The sequence below is a fragment of the Lepidothrix coronata genome, unplaced genomic scaffold (genome assembly GCF_001604755.1).
Source record: "Lepidothrix coronata isolate B3197 unplaced genomic scaffold, Lepidothrix_coronata-1.0 Scaffold218, whole genome shotgun sequence".
Classification (NCBI taxonomy): domain Eukaryota; kingdom Metazoa; phylum Chordata; class Aves; order Passeriformes; family Pipridae; genus Lepidothrix; species Lepidothrix coronata.
The window spans coordinates 149,497-170,780 of record NW_016690398.1 but is presented as its reverse complement, the minus strand read 5'-3'; the positions used below and the strand labels follow the sequence as shown (position 1 = coordinate 170,780).

The window sequence follows — 21,284 nt, the reverse complement described above, 5'->3', positions numbered from 1 at the left end:
GTGGCCACACAGCACTGAGCATCCACAGGCCTTTCCAAGGAAATTTTAGGCAGAAGTGGAACGCAAGGGGGAAGCTCAGCACCAAAAATGGGAACTGAGGTTTTGCTTCTTGCAAACTCTGCAAGTCACTTTTATTTTTCTCCAATCAGCTAGGGTAGCCCCCATCCATGAAAAGCTGTTATGGGGTAGGTTTTATTTGCATTTTTATTTTCAATTAGGCTCAGTTCATCTGTGATATAACTGTGAGCAGCTGTGACTGTGCCGCAGCCATAAAGATAAAAGGCCTGATTTTAATTTGAACTCTGGTAAAGCACCCATTAAACAGGCAAAATGTTAATTAAAAAAAAAAAAAGAGAGAGAGAGAGAATATAACAGACTTTTATGGGCGTTCTTTTTTTGTAGTAAATTAACATTGCAGACTTTCAAACAGATGTCTTAAATACACATTGTTATTAACATGAAAATGTGGTATTACATAAATTAAAATCAGGTCCAGAGGTGTTTGAGGAGACCTTTTCTCATAACATTTCCTAATTGAAAAGGCCAAGCTCGGAGCACACGGGGCAAGTTCTCCCACGTGCTGAGGCTGCAGCTGATGGGGGTCTCAGCAGAGCTTTATTTACCCCAGGGTGCTCATGGGAGAAAGCAAATGCCCTGGGTACTCACAGGGTTTCCCAGCGAGGTGAGAGAGAGAGGGCTATTGTTTGCAGAATGCTTCACACCCTGCCTGTGACCTGCTGCTCACTTTCCCTTCACACCTGTACCTCTGATGCATAAAAAATTGCAGTGAGGATTTACCAGGTATGGTGTGAAACATATTTGTATTTGGAAGTGTGGGGTTTTTGTGAGTTTAATTTGCCAGGAGGCAGCAGAATTGTGCAATTTGGAGCAAGACATAAGAGTGTATATAAAATGGATTAATTTTCAATTACACATTCTGTGAGTGAAGGCTCTTGGCCGGCACCCACCGACAGCCAAGCTGTGCAGGAAGGAGAAGGGCAGGAGATAGTGTGGATCCAGGATGCTGACAGTAACTTTCCTGAGCAGATCCCAAGATGTTTTCTGTTGGGCTGTCAACCCCTGTTTTTACACCAGTAATGATTTCCATTCTGGGAACTTCTTCAGGACAGCTGGGCTGCAGTTTGGGCAGACCATGTGGCAGACAAAACTTGAAGGCTGCAGTGCTTTCCAAAATGTCATGTTTTAATGTTAACAGATGTAGGTGTCTAAGCAGCTTCCTGATCCCAGAGAACAGGGAGACTGCTAGGAAGTGTTCCACGTCTTCCAAAGACTTCCTGATCCCAGAGAACAGGGAGACTGCTAGGAAGTGTTCCACATCTTCCAAAGACTTCTGTCCTTCCAGAATGCAGGTCAGACCGGTATGGCCCCAACTGCTCCCTGCGGTGCCAATGTGCCAGCAAATCCCAGTGCAATCCATACAACGGGAACTGCGCCTGCCCAGCCACGTGGATGGGGCCAACCTGCAGAGAAGGTAACACAGGCTGGGAGTGTGCAGCCTTTTTTAGTAGAAGAAACTATTTGTTGCCCATTGGTAGTGGTCAGTGTTTGGACAAGAGGATCAATTATTTAGATATCTCCTCTTAATGAGGTGTAGTATTGAGTGGAAGTTTCCTCTCAATTCCTCCTTTAGTTTAGGAAACATATCGGGAACCTCCCACCTGAGATGTGTTTTGCCTGCTCTCTGCCTCTGTGAGGAGGACGATGTAACTTCCCCTACCTTCTTTTCAAGGCTACCATTTATTGAATTATTTAAGTGTAAATTGTATAATCTATATACTCTTTCGGTATTATGTTATATAGACCTGAAACCGTGTTTCTACTTAATTCTCTAGGTGGCCCTGCAAAGCTTCCTTTTTATGAAGAACAAACTCAAGAAAAAGGGAGTATTTTTCCAAGAGCTCTACAACAGTAACATTTGGACTAATAAATGAACTGTTTTATATGCACAGACGGTATTTGAATTTGGATATGAAAACAGTTATTCAATTCAGCTTGAATTGTACTGAAGTATTCGCACTTCTTATGGAAGACTACAGAGGCCATTTAGTAGTTGGATCCTTTTAAAAAGCTGAATCTGTTTCATGTACTTATTTCTAGCCTCTTGCCCCTCCATTAATCTACTCTGGACATTCTTTCTGATATTAATATAATTCATCACTTGAAAGCTCGGACATGTTTTTAATCAGACCAGCTCCAGAGAGTATCAGGATAAGCCGTGTGTAACACATCAATGTTCAGTGAGCCACGCCACGTATCAGGGACTTTCTAAACCCTCCTGACAACCAGCACCACCGTGTTTAATGAGTGTTTCACAGATTATGAAGCTGGTACAGATCCACTGCAAAATCACACTGCACAGAAACTAGTGGGATTCACCAAACTGATTCCTCTTTGAATAACATTGTGTGTTCTAGAGAAACTTGCAACTGAAGAAGAGTCCACCACAGTCCCCAAGAAGTTCTTAATTAATTTGAGAACATCTACTGCTGTTCTAGTGTGGACTAACTGATTGGAAGGTCTCCATCTGTATCTTGCTTATGTCTGAATCCATCTTCCAAAGAGCGTGGTATCATCTGTCAGAGTCTCCTGGCTTTCTGTGTTCTCACATCGTGTCAGATGAGTTTCAGTGGTTTGTCAAGTCAAACTGGGCAGCAGATCTCCTCAAACAGTACCTGCTAACACAGAAGAGGTTTTATCTTGGATGGAGAAAACAGTGAACAACGACAGATGTTTAAAGATAATCTCTGTGGGGTTTATGATTTTACTGCACAATTTTTTTTTATGAACTCAGCTTAAAACAGTCCTGATACCATTCGACAGCTGCTGTTGGTCACTTCATGGAACAAAGACATTTTGGTGCTATTTTGTCTCTTTAGACAGGTTGTTCATTGATACAGGACTATGTTGTTATAGAGAACTTATGTTTTATATTTTAATACCCTGAGTTAACCAGACTGAAAGATTTCAGAGTGCCTCTTTTTACCTCTTTAGGTTAGAAGTTACAAAGCTATGCAGTAACCACTCAAGTCTAATTCTTTCAAAAGTGCACTTAGGAAAGGGCATCAGGACCATGGGCTCAGTAGACATGGAAATACGGGCAGTCCCAGGTCTTGTGTTCACACTCCATCCACCCACAATAACGAGCTGCAAGAGCAGATTTTTGTCTTAGAAGAGACAAAATTACAGTAATTGATGGTAATTTGTGATTTTTTTAAGACCTTTTGTTTTTGTGGTTGCGTAAGTGGTGAGTTGGTGAAGTAGGATCCAGTTGGTTGGATGAGTAGGTGAAGTAACAATTTTACCCCACAGTTCTTCTCAGGTCTTAAACACATCTGCAATCATTAACTGTCCAGGGCAAAGCAAGTGTCACTTGCTCACTGGGGAGTTTAATTCAAACTGTGATCTCCTGGAAGCAATACTGGTTTGGAAGGTATTTTTTCAAGCTTTGTGGAAGTCTTATTGTTGTTATTCATCACTTCATAGGTATTGAAAGTAAAGATATTTGTGAATGTGTCAAAATTAATTAACCAACTGTGCTTTCAGCCAAAAATATCAGTGTGATTGATGCTGATCCCTTGTCATTTCTACTGTAGAGCTCTGTAAACGTTGATGGAAAGTTCATTCAGTGTAAATGTGACAAAATTCTTGTTCCAAAACTAGTCAGAAACGTATGACTTTCAGTAGGCCTGTGGCATTTTAAATGTTCTTTTGGAGATTTGAAGGCCTGGGTCTGATCCTACAATTATGTGCATTTGGGGCAGTTTCACTGTACTGGAACTGATAAGGTAAATGAGACAATGAGATATAATCTAAGCAACTACTGGAGAAGAATAATTCAAGTTGAGCAGTTGACATATTTTGATCTTAACTATGTATTTACTGCAGAGCCAAACTACAACAGTAGTGCAAATATCTCACTGTGCTCAAGATTTTGTGTAGGATCATCGAGAGAGTAAAGTTGTAGGAGACCTCTGGATGTCCAGAGTTCCTCTCAAAGCCTGGTCACCTTCAGAGTTAAATGGGGTTGCTCAGAGATTCACCCAGTTGAGTTCTGAATATCTCCAAGGATGGAGATCCCACCACCACTGTCCTAGTGAAGATTTCATGCCTTTTTTTTTATTATTATTTTTCCTGTTTTCCAAACAGAATTTCCTAAGTTTCAGGTTTGGTCCACTGCTTCTCATCCTTTCAGTGTGGATCTCCAAGAAGTGTTTGTCTTCATCTCCTCTACAGCCCCCATGGGGTAGTTGACTAAGCAGTGGTACCTTCTCTTCTGAAGGCTGAGCAGACCCTGTTCTCCTCAGCCCAACTGCACAGCCCCTCTTACCTTGGTGACCCTCCACTGGCCTCATTCCAGGACATCTGATATTCCAGTTCAGAGACAGATGCCCAGAGATTGGTGTGGTTACTCAGCAGCTAATGCATAAAACCCTGACAGTGCTGTCAAACAGCAAAATATATCAAATGTACTGTTTTTCCTCTTTTTTTTTTTTTGTTTACTGATACATGATTTGAGCAGCTGATCCAAGGGGACACTTTTCTCAAGCCATATTATTTACACCTGTGTACACTTGTTTACATTTTCCACAGTACCTTGATAATAGAATTGTAAATATGTAGTATAAGGAAATAAAAGATTTTTGTATTAAGTGTTTTTAAAGAATGTCACAATTTTAGGTACATGATGAAACACATATTTTAGGAGACAAATACTGAGCCTGTGCCAATGAATTTAGAGGACCAAGTAGATCTGCTTGGGAAATATTGCAGCAAACCTATTTTTAAATCAAAAACTGCCAATTCATACAAAGCCATTCGTATGCAATAGTCTTTTTTATTCATTCCTCCTTCAAAATACTTCTTAGCTTCTTTATGATATTGCCTTGGAGAAAGAAGTTCCCCTCAGTGCCATCAAACAGATCATTCTGATTTGGGGCTCAGTATGACTTTTTGTTCCAAAAGAAAGTACAGTCGTTTAAAGGTAAAAATCAGAATTAAAGATTTCAAAAATACTAAGACATGAATTTTGATTGGGGTAGTTTGGAATGTCTTGTCTTGATTCTCTATTTCTGAAGTTTTCACTTTTTTCACAAGGCAGAAAAAACGTTTACAGATTTTTGTTTTCTAGAAGAGCCGCAACTTCACATTATTAACTATTAATTAAGGAAGTTTACTTATGATGTCATTATTATGTTTTGATTCTGCCCCTTACTACAGATTAACCCATTTACCTAATTCTTTACCTACAAAGTAGACTTTATTAGACAGCGTGGACTTTTTTAATGAAAAATCTACTAAATCGCCTCATCCACAGATTAATTTTATGGCAAGTGATTGTAGCTACTACTAAATTAATATAACTCTGCTTATTTGCTTCATCAGGTTCCAGCGAAAGAGTGTCAGGGTGATACTGTCCTGACCATAGCACTGGGGCTTGTGGAAAATGAAAGTGAAAACTTCAGTGAAAGTGGAGTTTATAGTTAAACTGATGTCCACCTTCCAGTTTGTGAAGGCCTTTCTTGGCTCCCAGTTTCCCGGGAGGCTGAAGTTAATTACACTTTCTTGAAGAGAGTGCTCTGTGAATTCCTCTGCAACACACTTGCATGTGCAGATAACTCCTTTCAGAAAGACATTGGAATTATTTCAGCCATGCAGTTTCTGTGCCAAATCCCCCTCTCTTACCTTGTGTATTCCAGATAACTTCAGCTGGAGTGGAAATAAGTTGAGTGTAACTCAGTGGGTCCAGCAGAATCTTGCTCAATGAGAATTCATGAAACCAGAACAACATGTTTCAAGTTAGACTTCACTAACACTATTCTCATAGGAAAACAATCAGAATTTTAAAAATTCCCCGCTTCCCTTGCCAAAAATTATTATTCCACTTTTATCCTTTTTATGTTGAAGAACCATAGCTATTAAAGTTTGCCCAGATTCTTTGCCAACCATATTATTTTGATTGGCTGCAGATTTCTGTTTGTGTAAGTAATAACCAGCATAGTGTCAGGAGTTGCCAACGGGACAAGCATGGAAATAATACCTTTATGTCCTTCCCAGAAAAGGCAAAGACACATTTTGGAGCCCTCGTGGCTTCATACTGTAGATCAAACCGTGACTCTGTTAGAATTTAAGTTCTTATCAGAGCAAAGTAAGCTTAAGAATAATCTTTGAGAGAACTGATGGACCAAGAAATCTCCATCGTCACATCCTTGTGTTAATTTTGCTATATTTAGGCTAGAAGCCTTCTCACTCCCCAGTTCCACAGGTTGACCTGTGGCTGACTGAGCAGCTCCATGCATGAGCTGCAACTGTGCCCAGTAATGCTTTTGCAGGGTAAAAGCTTTAAATTCTGACACTGTGTAAAGCAATTTCCAGCAGTAAACACCAAATCTCAGACTTGTAGAGCATAAATTGTTCATTCTGTTCTTTTTATTGCTTTTAATAAGCACTTGCATAGCAATATATTATGTCTTTGTGAATTTGTAACCCCTCTTCAAGGAATATGTGGGATGTATCTCACATCTGTGCTGTACTTTCTGTTGTAGACATATCATGGTGAAAGGATGCTGATTTCTTTTATATAAACATGTCATTAAAACTTGTTCTTGTTTTTTCCTTATTGATAGTCTTGAAGCAGCAGGTTTATGTTGTGGATGCAACTTTATTCTGTTGAACCAATACTCTTGGGCACATGATGTGACTCTTGGTGGTCCTGTGCAGGGCCAGGAGCTGGACTCAGTGATCCTGGTGTGTCCCTTCCAGCTCAGCATATTCTGTGACTCTGAAATTCATATTCAGAGGAAACAGACTGAAATCACACCTGCTTTTAGTATTTTGTATAGAATAAAAAATGGCCTGTGCACAAATGGATTTATGTATGATCCCTGACCAGAGCAACCTGGCCAGTGCCTGAGACTGATAAGTAGAGGTTTCTGGCACTCAGACCCCAGAGTATCAGAAATATTCAAAACACAGCATAAATCTTGCTGGAAGAGGATGGTTATGAAGTGTAACATTTCTGGAAGACTTGGGCATGAAGCACCTTCAAGGCATTTGAAACCACACACCTGTGGGCTTCCACCAGCCTGCTTGGACACTTCCCAGAGCCTGATACTGCTGAACAAATAGCCTGGTTCACCTTCAGGGTATTGTCTTCTCACATTGGCAGGAGCTAAAGGAGCACATGTGCCTGTTTAATGCCAAATAATGCGGTAAGTGTGTGCTGGTTAATTGGAAGTAGCATGCTAAATTGAATTCAAAATGTGTAACAAAGGGGGGACAGTATATCAAGCTGTCAGAGCAAAAGTGGACAGCTATGGCTTGGTAGCTTCTGGGAGAGCAGCTCTGCAGGCTTGAAATCTTTTTTAAATTTTTGGGCAAATGTTTTAAATTGAGCTTTGTAATACTGCTGGGTTCTGTCTTACATGATTTACTTCACTTTTCCTACAGTTTTCAACAAGGAATAGAATAATTAAGTTCATTTGGTTTGTCATCTTTTTAACATATGTTCTGAAAATAATCCTATAAGCCTTGCAACTTATTCAGTAATTTCTTTATTAGAAGCAGTATTTCAACTATTCAAATAAGTTGTTGATGTTATTGCACTAACCTTTCAGATTGCTATTAAGAACTGATCAAAAAGTAGGCATGGAACATTTAACCATAATATTCTCAACATATGCAGAGTTAGCACTGTCTCTGCAGCACTTAAATGTTCATAAGTCATAGATCACTGAATGATTTGGGTTGGAAGGGAACTTAAAGTTCATCTTGTTCCACCCCTTGCCATGAGCAGGGGCACCTTCCACTAGACCAGGTTGTTCAGAGCTCTATCTAACCTGGCATTGGGCACTTCCAGGGATGGGGCAGCCACAGCTTCTCTGAGCAACCTGTGCCAGGGGCCTCACCACCCTCACAGGGAAGAAATTTTTCCCAACCTCTAAGATATATGGCAGCAGAATAAGAGTGACCTTGTGACTGTATCCAGGGAGCAATGCTCCATGGGATGGTCCCTCAGCATCTTCAGAAGCTGTTATAGCAATCTGCAGCCAGCACTTCTTATCTCTTATTTTAGTCAGCACTAGAAGTTCACAGGGTGCTAATAGAATATTCTGTATGCACACAATAAAAACAGCTATCCAAAGCCCATGAATGATTTAAAAATGACTTAAAAGTGCTGTATGATAAGGCATTGCTTTGTTGATTCCTTCAAGCATGGTAGTTAAAAAAAATACAACTCAGTTGTGTTGTTTTATATATGAATAAAGATGTCAGCAACTAGTCATCTAACTGTCCGTGCCATTTGGCAGTATCTAGCTTCCTTTTCAGTAATAGCCCAATAAATCTTTATCTTTTAGTAAGCTGATGACAGCAAAACATCTTGAGAAGCTGCATGTGGTGTAGATATTATAGTTAATGTATAAATGCTTCATGCCATCATCTACTGGGTGTTTTTTCCCGTCCAGATGTAATATCTTGGTTTGAGGCATGTGCTTGCTTCTTCCTCTAGTGATTCCAAGAGCCTAATGATAATTAAGCTAATTAATTAGTTTAAGGTCTGTGATTTCTTGGTGTAAGAGAGTGGAGAGTTAGCCTTGCTGCTCCTCATAGGTTGAATCATGGCTAATTAATTAGTATATTGATACCTACTGGCATCAGTCATAGACCATGGTCCATCTGAGCAAAGGCTACACAAAGGTATCAAGGTGATGATCCTGCCCTGAAACCACCACGTTGGTCCCCAACAACTGAGTTTCTGTACTTTGAATCCATGTTTTCTTTCTACCTACAAGTCCTTCTTGGTTCATCCAGAAACGTGAAGGAAACCTCTTGTGAAATCCGAGGGTTGTCTCATCTCTGTCTCCTACTTTGGAGGTGGCCATGGAGATTTCCCAGTGTAGGAGCAGCGCTGTTAACTGAATGTATGTTGGTCAATTAAATAGAGCCATGTTTGGGGTGGAAATGCTCCGTGTTTCCATTGATTCTGTCCTGTTTTTCCAGTTCTCATTAACAAGGAACTTGCCTGTCATTTCTTTGTTATAAGTCTTGGAGTACCATAAATTACTTACAAAGTGACTTAATGAAAATTCTCTAATTTTCTCAGCTGGAGGCTTTTTTTAACCAGAAATGCAGTTTTAAATGATTTATTTATCCTGTAAGACCCACATTAGGATTCCTTGCTGTACGCCACCAGCAAAGAGTAGGATCAGTGCAAGCAGAGGCTGTGGGGTAATTCCTGCATTTCCAGTTGTTTTTTTCTCTTTTCTCTGACATTTCTGCTGTGGTAGCTGTTGTGGATCTCAGCCTTGCACTACAGGGCACAGGGGAGGCTGCTCTTAATTATTTCTTTAACCTTAAGTACAAAAAACAGCAAGCATAATAGCATTGCATTAAATATGGTCTGTATTCCCGGGAAAGGAGAGATGGGAATGCTGCAGGAACAGCCTCACAAGGACCACTCTGGCCAGGGCATTGCTCTGCTCCAGCCTCTCCTGGAACCCTTCACCCTCTCAGAAGTAAGAGGTTTGAACAGACAGCTTGAAGGACTATTAGAACTGCTCACGGTCATATTTAGCCTGTTAAAATATTTTACAAGAACTAGTGAATTTGATCAGAAAATAGTTATTTTTGGCTGCCAACGTGGCAAAACCACTTAAAATACAAACTCAAGAAGGTGTTGAAAGGAGTTGGTTTGCCAGCACAGCTATTGTTGTAGCTAAGTCTCCCCTCTGATCCAACGGGAATCCTCTCCTCAAGTTTTATTACTTAAAAAGTTAAGGTGAATGTCAAGCACCTGGAAAATCTTTACGTCTTTGAAAAGAGCATTGATGGGGGTTGGTATGCTTTGGTTTCTTGTTGCAAACCTTTTTGCTGTGGAGTGTTAGCTGGAGATTTCCTGCCCTTGGGTAGCTTCGCAGATTAATTTGGTAGTTCAGTGTCACTGGTTGGATAATGTGAGATGTGACTTGGTGCATCAGTACTTTAAGTCCAGTTTTTTTACTCTATACTAAGTATAGCATCATGATGAATTTGCAGTGTATTTTCTCTTATTTCTGACTTCTAGCTTTAAAAAAAAAAAAAAAAAACAACAAAAAACNCAGAAACAAAACTCAAAAAACCAACGTTGACTTTTTGGGGGTTTTTAGCTTTTATTTGTCTAAATATGTAAAAAAAAAACCAGTGCTGCTCCTAGGTGTGCAGCCCAACTACTACACGAGGTCCTCTAGAGAGGCAGGGCTACCTCCCTTTAGAAAAATCCAAAAAGCTCTGTAAGGGCTTGGGACAGAATGATTTCACTACACATGGCAGCAGTAAAAATCCATTTTAATGCATATCTCACTGAGGGCTTGTGCAAGCAGAAAGCAGCCCCTGAACACTTGAGGAGCTGGAAAAGAGATGGATCCACAGCCCTTGTTATCTCGAGTACATAATCCGTGCTCCAGCGCCTGCTGCAGCCTCACATAATAAGTGTGTTCCAAGTCATGGGAGACGTGAAAAGCATCATGGTCCATAAGTGAATGTATTATTTTGAGTAGGCATGAAGGAGGATGTTGAAAACTGGTTTTCTTCCTGCCTCTGCTGCCAGCAAAACAAAGCCCCACACAAGAGACTTTGAAGGTCCCTCTGGGAAAAATGCCATTACCTGCTCGACTGGGGTGTCTGGTCCAAATTGCCCTGAAGGAATCTCTGCCAGAAATACCTGTTAACAATAAGGACTTGTTAATGTTTCACAATTATTTTCCCAAGTATGTAATTGCTACACCAGTCCCCCACACAAGAAACTTTGGCAAATATTAAATACATGATAGCTGTGGAAACCTCTGGTTTGTCTGAATCTGCCAAGACCAAGATACAGCTGCATCTGCAGGTCTGGTGAGGGCTCAGTGAGCTGAGCTTGCACTCAGCAGGGAGGGATTAATGGGATGTGTTGGGCACACACTTGGGATCTGTTCTGAAGCAGCACTAGGGAAGAGATGGTGGTCCATAATGAAAAATTAACTATGCCAGTGCCTTCTTATCATAGTATTGAAAATCTTACTTGTTGTTATTTGTTTGCCCAGCTTTGTGATCCTGTGACTTTTAATCTATCCTTTTTCAGACCCAAGGCTGACCCACTTCATAAGAGATGAAAAAAAGTCTCAGACTTGTGCTTTTTTTGCCATTCCCCTGACATGGGGCACACCAGGTGGTGTCCTCCCCTGGTCTGTGTGTAATCAGGAAGAATAAAAACCTGGGGCTGTCAGTCCTGACTACAACTCTTCCAAAGAAAATCAACATGATTTTCATCTTTTGTGGAAGGAAGTTAAGCAACAAACTCCTTATGGCTGGCACCTCCTAACTTTTTTGTTAGGGGGAACAAAGGAGAGCTGTGTTGGTGGTCAGTCAGGAGGGATTGCTGGTAAGTGCCCCATCCTTCTGAAGCTGTTGCTTCATCACTGGCTTCAGATCAGAGACAAACTCTTAATTTATCAGAGCTGTGATGTTCCTGCCTCAAGGTGTATTTACAGAGCTCTTCATCAACTTTCCCTTGTGAATGTTAAGGCTGACCAGGCTGCGTACCTTTATCACTGAAAAAAAGCCACGAGTGGTGGCTTCTCTGTCTGATATCAAGGTAACATTGAAGTTTATTTTGACAGTTTATCCTCCCCAAGTGAGGAAACTGCAGCACTAGCCTGTCACCTTCTATATTTCTGCCTCACTCTGCAGGATCTTAAAGACAAGGCTGTGCCTTGATGGATGTCAAAAAGGGACACTGGCGTTTGAAGTGGTACTGAGAGCCTGTCTTCATTCTTGAGCCTTGATACACCTTTTCACCTTGTAAATTTAGATGCCTGCCTAAATCTCATCTGCTTGATACAGTTTATGTGCGAGCTACTTGACAACATACCTTCCCAATTAGTGACAGGCTGCTAAATGACACGGGTCCTGTGCAATGGGTCACGTTTATGGTGCAGCACTGCTGGATTCTCATGTCTTGTGACATCCATTGCTTGCAAAAGATATTCATGGACTGTGATGACACAGACTGACTCATTTTGCTTGGGTTTTCCAGAGGAATAGGTGGTTTCAAACCTGCTGAGAAACAGGGTGCTGGAGCTGGGGTCTCCTACACCCTGGTAAGAGCTCCAGTCACTGAGTGATTTGATAAGGAAAACACTCCCTGTGGCTATCTTCCCACAGGCTTATAAATATAGCTTGAAGGTTTGTTTATTTTTAACTGGAATGAACATATTGGTAATTTGCACGATTTTTCAGCCTCCAAAAATGTCTGAGCGACTCAGTAGGTGGCACCCTTTCTATTCCTTTATTTTCCACCAAATGTCAAAAATAACTTGGAGCTGGAGCTTGTATGTGTGTGTGTGTGTGTGTGTGTGTGTGTGAAAGAAGTTTGGTAAAAATGTAAATGCATATTTGTCTCCTTAATTGAATATAGTATATTGTGAAATCATTACTGTCAGGGCACACTTGGGTTTATACAAACGCTTAAGTAAAGAAAATATATAAACCTAGATTGACTTGAACAATTTGAATGTGATAGTGGACATCTGTGTTCAATAATGTTACTTTGGTAAGCGGTGTTTAATATTTCATGTCAAAGCAAGCAGAGTAATAGAATGGGGTATTTTCAGAATTCTTAGATTGCTGAAGTTTATGGCATGGCATAATATATAATCTGTCCTTTGTCAAGCTCACCAGAAAGAGCCCTACTGCAGCTGAAGATGTAAAGTGCTCTAATATATATGTTTCTAGACCTCTCCCTGCTTGAGGAATTAATCTTGGAAGGTGCTGAGTGCCCTGAAGTGCCAGTGAAGTCAGTGGGATTTGAAGTTTCTCCCAGCTCAGAGGACCAGGATCCTTACAGGGGCTAATTACCCTCCTCCAGTCCTGGCCAGGAAAGCCCTTCAGTGCTCCTTGACTTCTAGTGTGTGAGGAGTCCTCTTAAATCTGGCATTAGGAATGCTGCTGGGATAGTGTCCAGAGGTCCAGCTCATTCCTCCATCTTCTGATAAAATAAGAGCTGCTCCCTAACCTCAGGAATTTAAAATTTGAAGGTGAAGAGCTGAAAAAAAGGGAGAAAGTTTCTTTCCCAGGGGCAGATCTGCCGCTGAGGGCTGAGCCCAGGGTGCCCCAAAGCAGATCAGAATCACATCTGCTGGGTTTTGGGCAGTGTAGGAGGAAGCAAGGGGTACCCCTTCACTCCAAGTGAAGTCCATGCACAAGTACATCACCAGCTCGAGGACTTTGTTTGCCTTCAGAAAGTTCAAAGGAAGAGAAACATTTCTAAGTATCTTCCAACTCTCTTATTAACGAGCAATTACATTGATGTTCTTGGATGGATTTGCACGGAGTAATTCATCTACAAACAAATATTTCTTTTGTATTTCTCCCCCCCCCCCAAACCCCAGTCTTTTGTATTTCATTTTTAGGTGAAATTCTGTAGTGGAAGTGGCCAAAAGAAACAATCTTTCCCAAGCCTCATGCTGAATGTCTGTCTGGATAGTTTCATTTTAACTGCAGCTTGGGAAAAAAAATGTAAACATGGTGTGAGTATCATTTTTAAGCTGAAACTGTTCTTCCCCCATGTTCAAATAGCATTATAAATGTTTGCTCAAAAGAGGCATATTTATTCATCTAGCCTCTGAGAGAACACTGTGTGCATAGGTAGTAATAAAAATGTATTAAGGACTGAGAGAGATTCCCCTGGTAAATGGCTTTTCTCTTGACCTCCTTTTAAGCATCTTAGCGGGGCTCTGCTGCTGCCTCTCTGAGGAAGTATGTTTGCACTGGGGAGGAAGAATTTTTAAAGTTGCAGAGTGTTACAAACAGTGAGCAAATAACTGTGGGGGTTTGAGGTTTTTTTCTATAATGCTGGAAAAAAATTCCTGAGAAAAAGGCATAGCATGCAGAGCAGTCACACACACTGAAAGTTGTTTCAAACATGCTACATAATTTCTTACCAGGAAGACGATCCATGTAGCTGTTATTCCCTAGTTTTTTTCTCTCTAATTCCTCTAAAAATCATTTTTTTGTTGTGACTGTTCACCACTCCTGTGTCTGATAGTGAAATCTAGCTATAAGAGGGTTGTTTAGGCTGGAGGAAAGGAATCTCAGGGGCACCTTCTTACTTTCTACAACTGTCTGACTGTAGGTTGTAGGTGGGTGATCTTTTTTCCCAGGTAACAAGTGACAGGAGAAGAGGAAACAGCCTCAAGTCATGCCAGGGGAAGTTTGGATTGCATATTAGGAAAAGTTTCTTCACTGAGATGGTGTTCAGGCATTGGAAAAGGCTTCCCAGGGAAATGATGGAGTCACCATCCCTGGAATTGTTCAAAAAACATGTAAATGTGGTGCTTAGGGACATGGTTAGTGGCAGACTTGGCCGTGATGGGTTTACAGTTGGACTCAGTGGTCTTAGAGGGCTTTTCCAACCTTAATAATTTCATGGTTCCGTGTATATTTAGATGTGGATCGGATACCCAACATCTGACCATGTGACTTCTCTGACACATGACATTATTGTCCCCTAATTACCAGCCCAAGTATTTGTATGTGCAAAAATGACTCCCAGTAACTCTTTTACATGAGACCATGGGATTACTTTTCCATGAATTTGGTTCACTGAAATGTTTGTGGAAAGGAAATGGAAAACAGGGGGGACTGTAGCAGAAAGAAATTCATCAGGCTATATGAATAAGGGCAAGACTCGCCTGTTCTGCTCACCCAACTCTCTCTCCTATCCAATTAAATGTGCACTTGGCAGTCGTCAAACTGAATGATTCGACTCACCATAGAAGCTGGAGATGGAAAACACCTGCTCAGATCATCTTCTGTCCAGGATAGAGCCATTTCCCTGCAGGACATAGGTCATCCCTAAATTCTGCAGCTGACACGCAATATACAGCCTCAACTGGCAACATCCTGTCCAGAGCTACACTTCATAAATCAGGGTTAGGCCCAGTAAACTGGGAAGGAAGAGCAGTTACCAGCAGCATATCTCCCCTCCCAATGGCTCTCTTACACTCAGAGGAATCAGTGGCATGTCAGAAATGATACTGTTACTCAAACACTAAATAGCATCCTGATAGAGCCGTATCTTGCCAAGCAAGAACATAAGCAAACACTCAGGTCTTCACTGGGGACTTGAGCAATCGCCCTCCGTGGCCAACATTCCTCCCAGCTGTTTATGTGTCCACCATAGGGTTGCTGCTGTTGTTATCAATAGCTGATGTTATTGCTGCTACAGCACTGTGTCATTTTATCATTGCTGGGTGGGAGGATGAGTTAAACGATGAATCTGTGCATATTTGTCACGATGGGAGCCTCCAGATCGCCGTGTTTCTGTGGAAACCTGGCCCTGGTTTAGCTGAACTGGCCCCGTCGTGGGTGCTGAGCGCTCAGAAAAGGAAAAAAAGCTGGCGCTGAGCTCGACTTGGAAATCTGCTCCCAGATGTATGGGTGTTTGTTTATTTTCGCATTTAAGAGATCTAGAAAACTGCAGCAAGATGCGAAATAGCACGAGAAAAAAGTAGTCTTTGCAAGTTCTAATCCTCAGTGATTGGCATAAAGTGAATATGTATTCTTTCCATAAAGTTTTGGGTAAGATTAAATTACAAGAGGCATAAAAGGAAAGATTTTAAAAAAAGTGCCTGTCTTAGCCAAGATCATTTGTTTAGAATATATATAGTGCCAAAACAATACAAGTTGCACAATTTCACCACACATACCCATTTCTTAACCCATTCTGGTTTGATCAAACTCAACAGAAGTTGACGACTCCAGTAGCCTGTGATGGAGACTTTACACTGGGCTGTGGCAGCTGATCCTACTCCTGCTTATGGCCTGTTGACCTCAGTGCAGGTAATATGGGACAATGTAGGGTTGTTTCTGCCTTACCTGGTGAAGCAGTGAGTATTTTGAGTACAGGTTCCTTAGGGACTAATTAGAAATGGTGCACCCTGCCCTCTGTTAGACATGGGTTGGAAGCAAGTTCTGATGAAAGGTTGCTGCTTCATTTTCTCAAAGAGCCCTATGTTACTGTGTGTGTCTTCCTGGGCTTTGAGGTGAAGCTTTTCAAAGCGCTCTTGAGATACCTGTAACATGTGGTGACACTTTCAGATCTTCATCAAGCTGGAGAGTCCATGCTGTAATGTCACTGTCACGCTGCAGGGGCACTGGGGAAATGGCAGAAGCCTGGCTTAAAGAGCAAGGATTAAATAATATTGTCCAAATTTTAACGAGGTTATCACAGCAGCCCTGGGAAAACTTCAGCCATGTGGTTCTCTGAAGACTTTGAGGTAATGTTAATTAAATGACTGCTGTGTTTTTACCTCCCATAAAAAACTTTGCCTCCTGTAAAAGCTTTTCAGCTTGACAATGCATGAGGCAGAAATCCTGCCCAGTGTCTGCTTTATGTTGCTCTTTGGGCTGTGCAAGCAACACAGCTCCAGTGCCAGCGTCCCAACCCAACTGTGTTTGGCTGGAAGGGTCCCATTTGGTCACAGGTGAGACAGTGGCCACAACCTTCTGGGTGACGAACATGCCAGGCGAGATGGGAAGGGCATGAAAATGCTCAGATTGCTGTGAGTGAGAAGCAGCACAGCATCCCTGTTGCCTCTCTTGCTCTTGGCATTGCAACAATGCATAGTTTTCTGTTGTCTCTGGAACCACTCAGGCCTGTAATGAATGGAGTACCAGTGACTGGAAACGGTCCTTTTAAGGGGATGTTTCCATTAATTTGTTTTCCTCCTAAAACCTTGTAGTGCTTTTTTCATGTGTCAGCAGAAGGGCTGAAGCATCTCTTGATCTTGCAGACTGTGTGTCCATGTGGACCAGTCCAGGCACTATGTGGAATTTGCAGCACAATATTCACTTGTTCTCCCAACTCTCAGTGTTTTGATTATTTCATTTCACTGGTGCTAGGAAGGGAAGGCATCCAAGGTCTACATTTTTAAAGGTGATCGCAGACAGTAATTCTGTTCACAAACATGGGACGTACAGCTGATTTTCAGAAAAGCTGACGTCACCTTCTTCTCCATGACTCCAGGCAAAGTTATGGGAGTTTGATATCTCCAAAGAACTGAAAAAATAATGGCCACCCTCTAAAATATCTGTTGAATGTTTAGAGTTGGTTAGAACAGCTCAATTAAAACAAAATTTTAGAAAATCATTTGTCAACACCAAAGCCCTGTGGAGGATCAGATGAACTTAGAATGTCCCTTGAACTGTCTCCACTTCTTATTCTGGGATTTACCCAAATCTCAAGAATTTTGCTGTTTTAAAGAGCACGGTGGTCAGGATAGCTCACATGTGTGAGAACTGGGATTACAACCTTCAGCTGAATGTGTCTGAGCAGAAGTTTGGTCTTGAATTTCCCACACCCAAAAGCCTAAATTCCAGGATATTAACAAGATAGAAACAGTTGTCAGGCATCTATCTTGTTGTCTTGGAGAGAAAAAGGCAAAAAAAAAAAAAAGAGAAAGGGAGAAAAAAAACCCTTGGCTTCATCCCAGTGTGGAAACCTTTTCCCATCTTAATTTAGCTGAAAAAAGAGCCAAGACTAACAGCCAATCCTTAGTAACATAGGGACCCCATTCAGCAAGCTGTTTAATCCCATACTTAAGTGTACCTATGGATATGGGTTATGTTCAAACTTGCATGTTTTGCTGGATTTGGATGGATTTAGATGGAAACTTGAAGATCTGGAGAAGCAAGTCTGTGTTAAGATGGTTGGTGAGGCACTGGAACAGGTTACCCAGAAAAGCTGTGGCTGCCCCATCCCTGGAAGTGTCCAAGGCCAGGTTGGACAGGGCTTGGAGCAACTTGGTCTAGTGGAAGGTGTCCCTGCCCATGGCAGGGGGTTGGAAGGAGATGATCTTTAAAGGATCCCCTCAAAATCAAATCATTCCAGGATTCTATGATAAAAGAGGGATATCCTGAATCTGATTCACTTTTGCATCAATGCAGTAAAGAAGTCCCATGTTTCCATGACCCCAGACAAGCCATAGATGCATTTTGATGAGCTCAAACTGCGGGGTTGGCTGGGACCTTGAAAGGTCACTTAGCCAAGCTGCTGCACTGAGGCCAAGACCATCCCTGACATGTGTTTGCCTGTGCAGTTATTGCAAAGCTCTCCTCGAGGGACTCACTAACTTCACTCTTTTCATTTAGCGCTTCACAACCTCTGCAGTTGGGGAGCGTTGCCTCACGCCCAACCCACACCACCTCTGCTGCAAACCCCATGGGACACAGAATTGTTCACTGCCCTTTTCACAACCTCCTTGGAGCTGTGCCCCTCTCCCAGGCCTCTGTCCCCTGCACCTCTCAGCTCCTGTGGATCACCCCCACAGCTACACATCAAGTGACCCTGAGCTCCTTCCCTCAGGTCATTTTCTTAGGCTTTGTCAGACTGTGCTGAATGGGGGCTCTCTGAAAATCCTCCCCAAATCCCCCCAGGTCCAATGTGAGGAGGTGCTGGAGGACCTGTAAATCCCAGTGGCCACATGGGGTGACCCGTTATCTGTGTGTTCTCACGCTGATACAATGGTATCATTGTTCATAAAAGAAATATGCTGGCATTCAGGCGTGACTCTGCCCCACAGGATCATAGAGTGATTTAATATTTTAAACTATGAAACATGGCTTTTAACAGTTTCTGCAGGGTGCAAGGGGACTTACAGGATAGCACTGTATTAGTCACTACCATGGGCCACCTTCTGAATATTATAAACCTTAATTTACTTTTTTTATAATCTGAATGGACTTTTTAAGTATATCTAAGGGAATTGAAGTGAGGAGAAACATTGCTTAATTCAGCCATTGCATCCTTAAAGCCAGATTGGAAACATGGAAACCATATGTGAGCTTTTAGCTAATAAAATAAAATGCCAAAATGTGGCGGCTGAAGCTATTGCACCCAAAATATAATTGCACATATGCTCATTTACTCACTTATAATCAAAACATTAAAAATAAAAAAAAAAAAATCTTTGATACTCAGACTAGGTGTAACTGTTGGACTAAGTTATTTTACAAAATTATTTTATATGGAAAGAATGTGCACGGGTTTTTCTAATGGCAATATGAAAAGCAAACTGTATAAATACAGCCACACACAGCACCAATTGATAATGTTTCACCTGAACACAAAAAAGTCCTCAAAATCCTTTAGCGAGCCAAATTTATATTCATTTTACTATAAAGTAATCTTACTTTTAGATGGCTCTAGACTACATATTAATGGTAAATGTGCTTTTTGTGCTGAGTGTTGGTTTTCTTAGCGGCACATTCATTTTTTTATTACTAAGAGTCCTAAAGAGATATTTAGCCCTGCTAAAGGTGCCAGAACTGAAATCATCTCTTTACTTAAACACTTCATCCCTCATGTCCTGACTGTCTCTAAAACATTAGTTTTAGCTGGTTTTAGTCTCTCTTCAATCCAAGTTTTACTGTCCCAGAACTGATTGGAAGCCTCATGTAGATGTTTAAAATGAGCTGCTTAAAAATCAGCCAGAGAAGACCGTGTTCCTCATGCAGAGGTTAAGGACCATACTGTCCTTTTCCTCCTCCTATTTTTCCCTGAGATATCAGTTGCATGAATCCAAGGAATCTCAGCTCAGCTTGGGGATCTGAAAAGGGGTTTGCAGCGCGTGGTCCCTCGGGAGATGTTTGCTGGAGCCACAGGGGAACGGGTAGAGAACACTGATGGCATCAACCTTGAACACCGAGGTCTAGTCCAAGGCTGAACCACTGATGGGGCCACAATAAATTTGCTTTTTCTGTGGATTACCTGTCAAGAGTGGGAAGCAAGAGGAGCAGCATTGCTCTCTCTGACCAACAGACTACACTAAACCTTGTCTGAGTGTAAACCTCAACCCAGTGTGTAACGAGATGTGTTGTCTGGCTGGAAACAACAGGAGTAGCTCTTTTACTTTGGAAGCAGTGACCTTCCTGGTCCTGCCCTCTCCAGGGGCAGCCCCCATGTCTGATCCAAAAAAGCCAACGCAAAGTTCCTAGAAATTAGCCAAAGTGACTGAAAAATGTGTGACGCGCAGGAGGAGTCTGATTTTTCAATCGCCAGCACTTTATTTTTTTAGAAACATGAGAGAAGGGGGTAAAAATTATAATGTGCCTTCTAAAAGGATGGGAGAGGAAAATTAATTAGTAGGGAAGCAATTGGATGGGAACATGGGTTAAGTGCCTGGCTCTGCCACTGGCTTCTTTCGCAACCATGGCCAACATCCATAATTCTTCCTCTCTCCAACCTCCACATCTCTCCTGCCCCCGTCCTCCATCTGTACAACAGCTCCCATCTGTAAAGTGTTTCCATTGTTTGTCTCAAGAGCTTGATGGCTTTTGACTATGTGCAGCGCGTTGCACAATGGCCTCTGGATGCGATTTTATAAACAGCAAATATAAATAGAAGACTTTTAGGGAGACTAATAAAAAAAACTTTAGGAATAATCTGTTTAAAGTGAATTTGAAAGTGAAAAGCTGACATGCAGATGCAGTGCTGGGATATCTTTAAGATAGGCTAGCCAAGGAATTGGGCCTTGTTTATTTTCTTATGTGATAAGTTAGATAGCGAAAATGTTTTTATAATTTTTTTTAAATTATAAAATCAGATGGAGCAGCCAAAGGAATGAGTGAAGTCAGATCAAAGATGATAAATTGAGTCTGATGAGATGAAGACTTTACCTATTTCAAATACCCAACTGAAAGTCTAATTTTATAGAAAATTCTTTCTTAAAAAAAAAGAGAGAGAGGATGAAAAAAACACAAGAGAAATGAAAAGAAAAACATGCCATAGCCAATAAGTTGTGAAAAACTCTGGAGACTGGCACTTTCAAATGCTTGGCAGGTTATTAAGCCAATTTTTATTTAGTCCACTATAACTGTTGGAGGGTCTGTGATTCCCAACTGTTTCACATCAGAGAATGAAAACAACTATAGCCCAGCCAAGACCACATTGGTGACTGCCAGCCCCTTTATGTGCCAAACATGAAAGCAACAAGTCCAGATGCTTTGATCCCAGCATTTTTGGATTTAGCCCAGAATGTTTTTAACTCATGTTAGGACAACATACATTATAACTGGAAATCAATCAATAGCACTGTGACCTTCAAACGCAGTAAATGTTTGGAGTTAGTTTCTGAGCGTGTAATCTAAATTGGGGATTGGAAGTTGGAAGCAATCCTAACCTAACAGGAAAAAAAAAAAGTATAGTTTTAAAATGTGGAGTTGCAAGGAAGCAACAAATGAAGGTTTAA

General features: G+C 41.4%; 1 protein-coding gene across 1 annotated transcript in view; it reads left to right on the top strand.

The window, feature by feature from the left end:
* Positions 1-6,579, top strand: part of LOC108506521 (multiple epidermal growth factor-like domains protein 6) — a 193,293-nt gene extending 186,714 nt beyond the window's left edge. Inside the window, exons 37-38 of the mRNA XM_017833614.1 lie at positions 1,364-1,492; positions 1,854-6,579. Of these exons, the coding sequence (XP_017689103.1) occupies positions 1,364-1,492; positions 1,854-1,933 (209 nt within the window). The 3' untranslated portion in view covers positions 1,934-6,579. The remainder of the gene's footprint in view (positions 1-1,363; positions 1,493-1,853) is intronic.
* Positions 6,580-21,284: the final 14,705 nt, after the last annotated feature.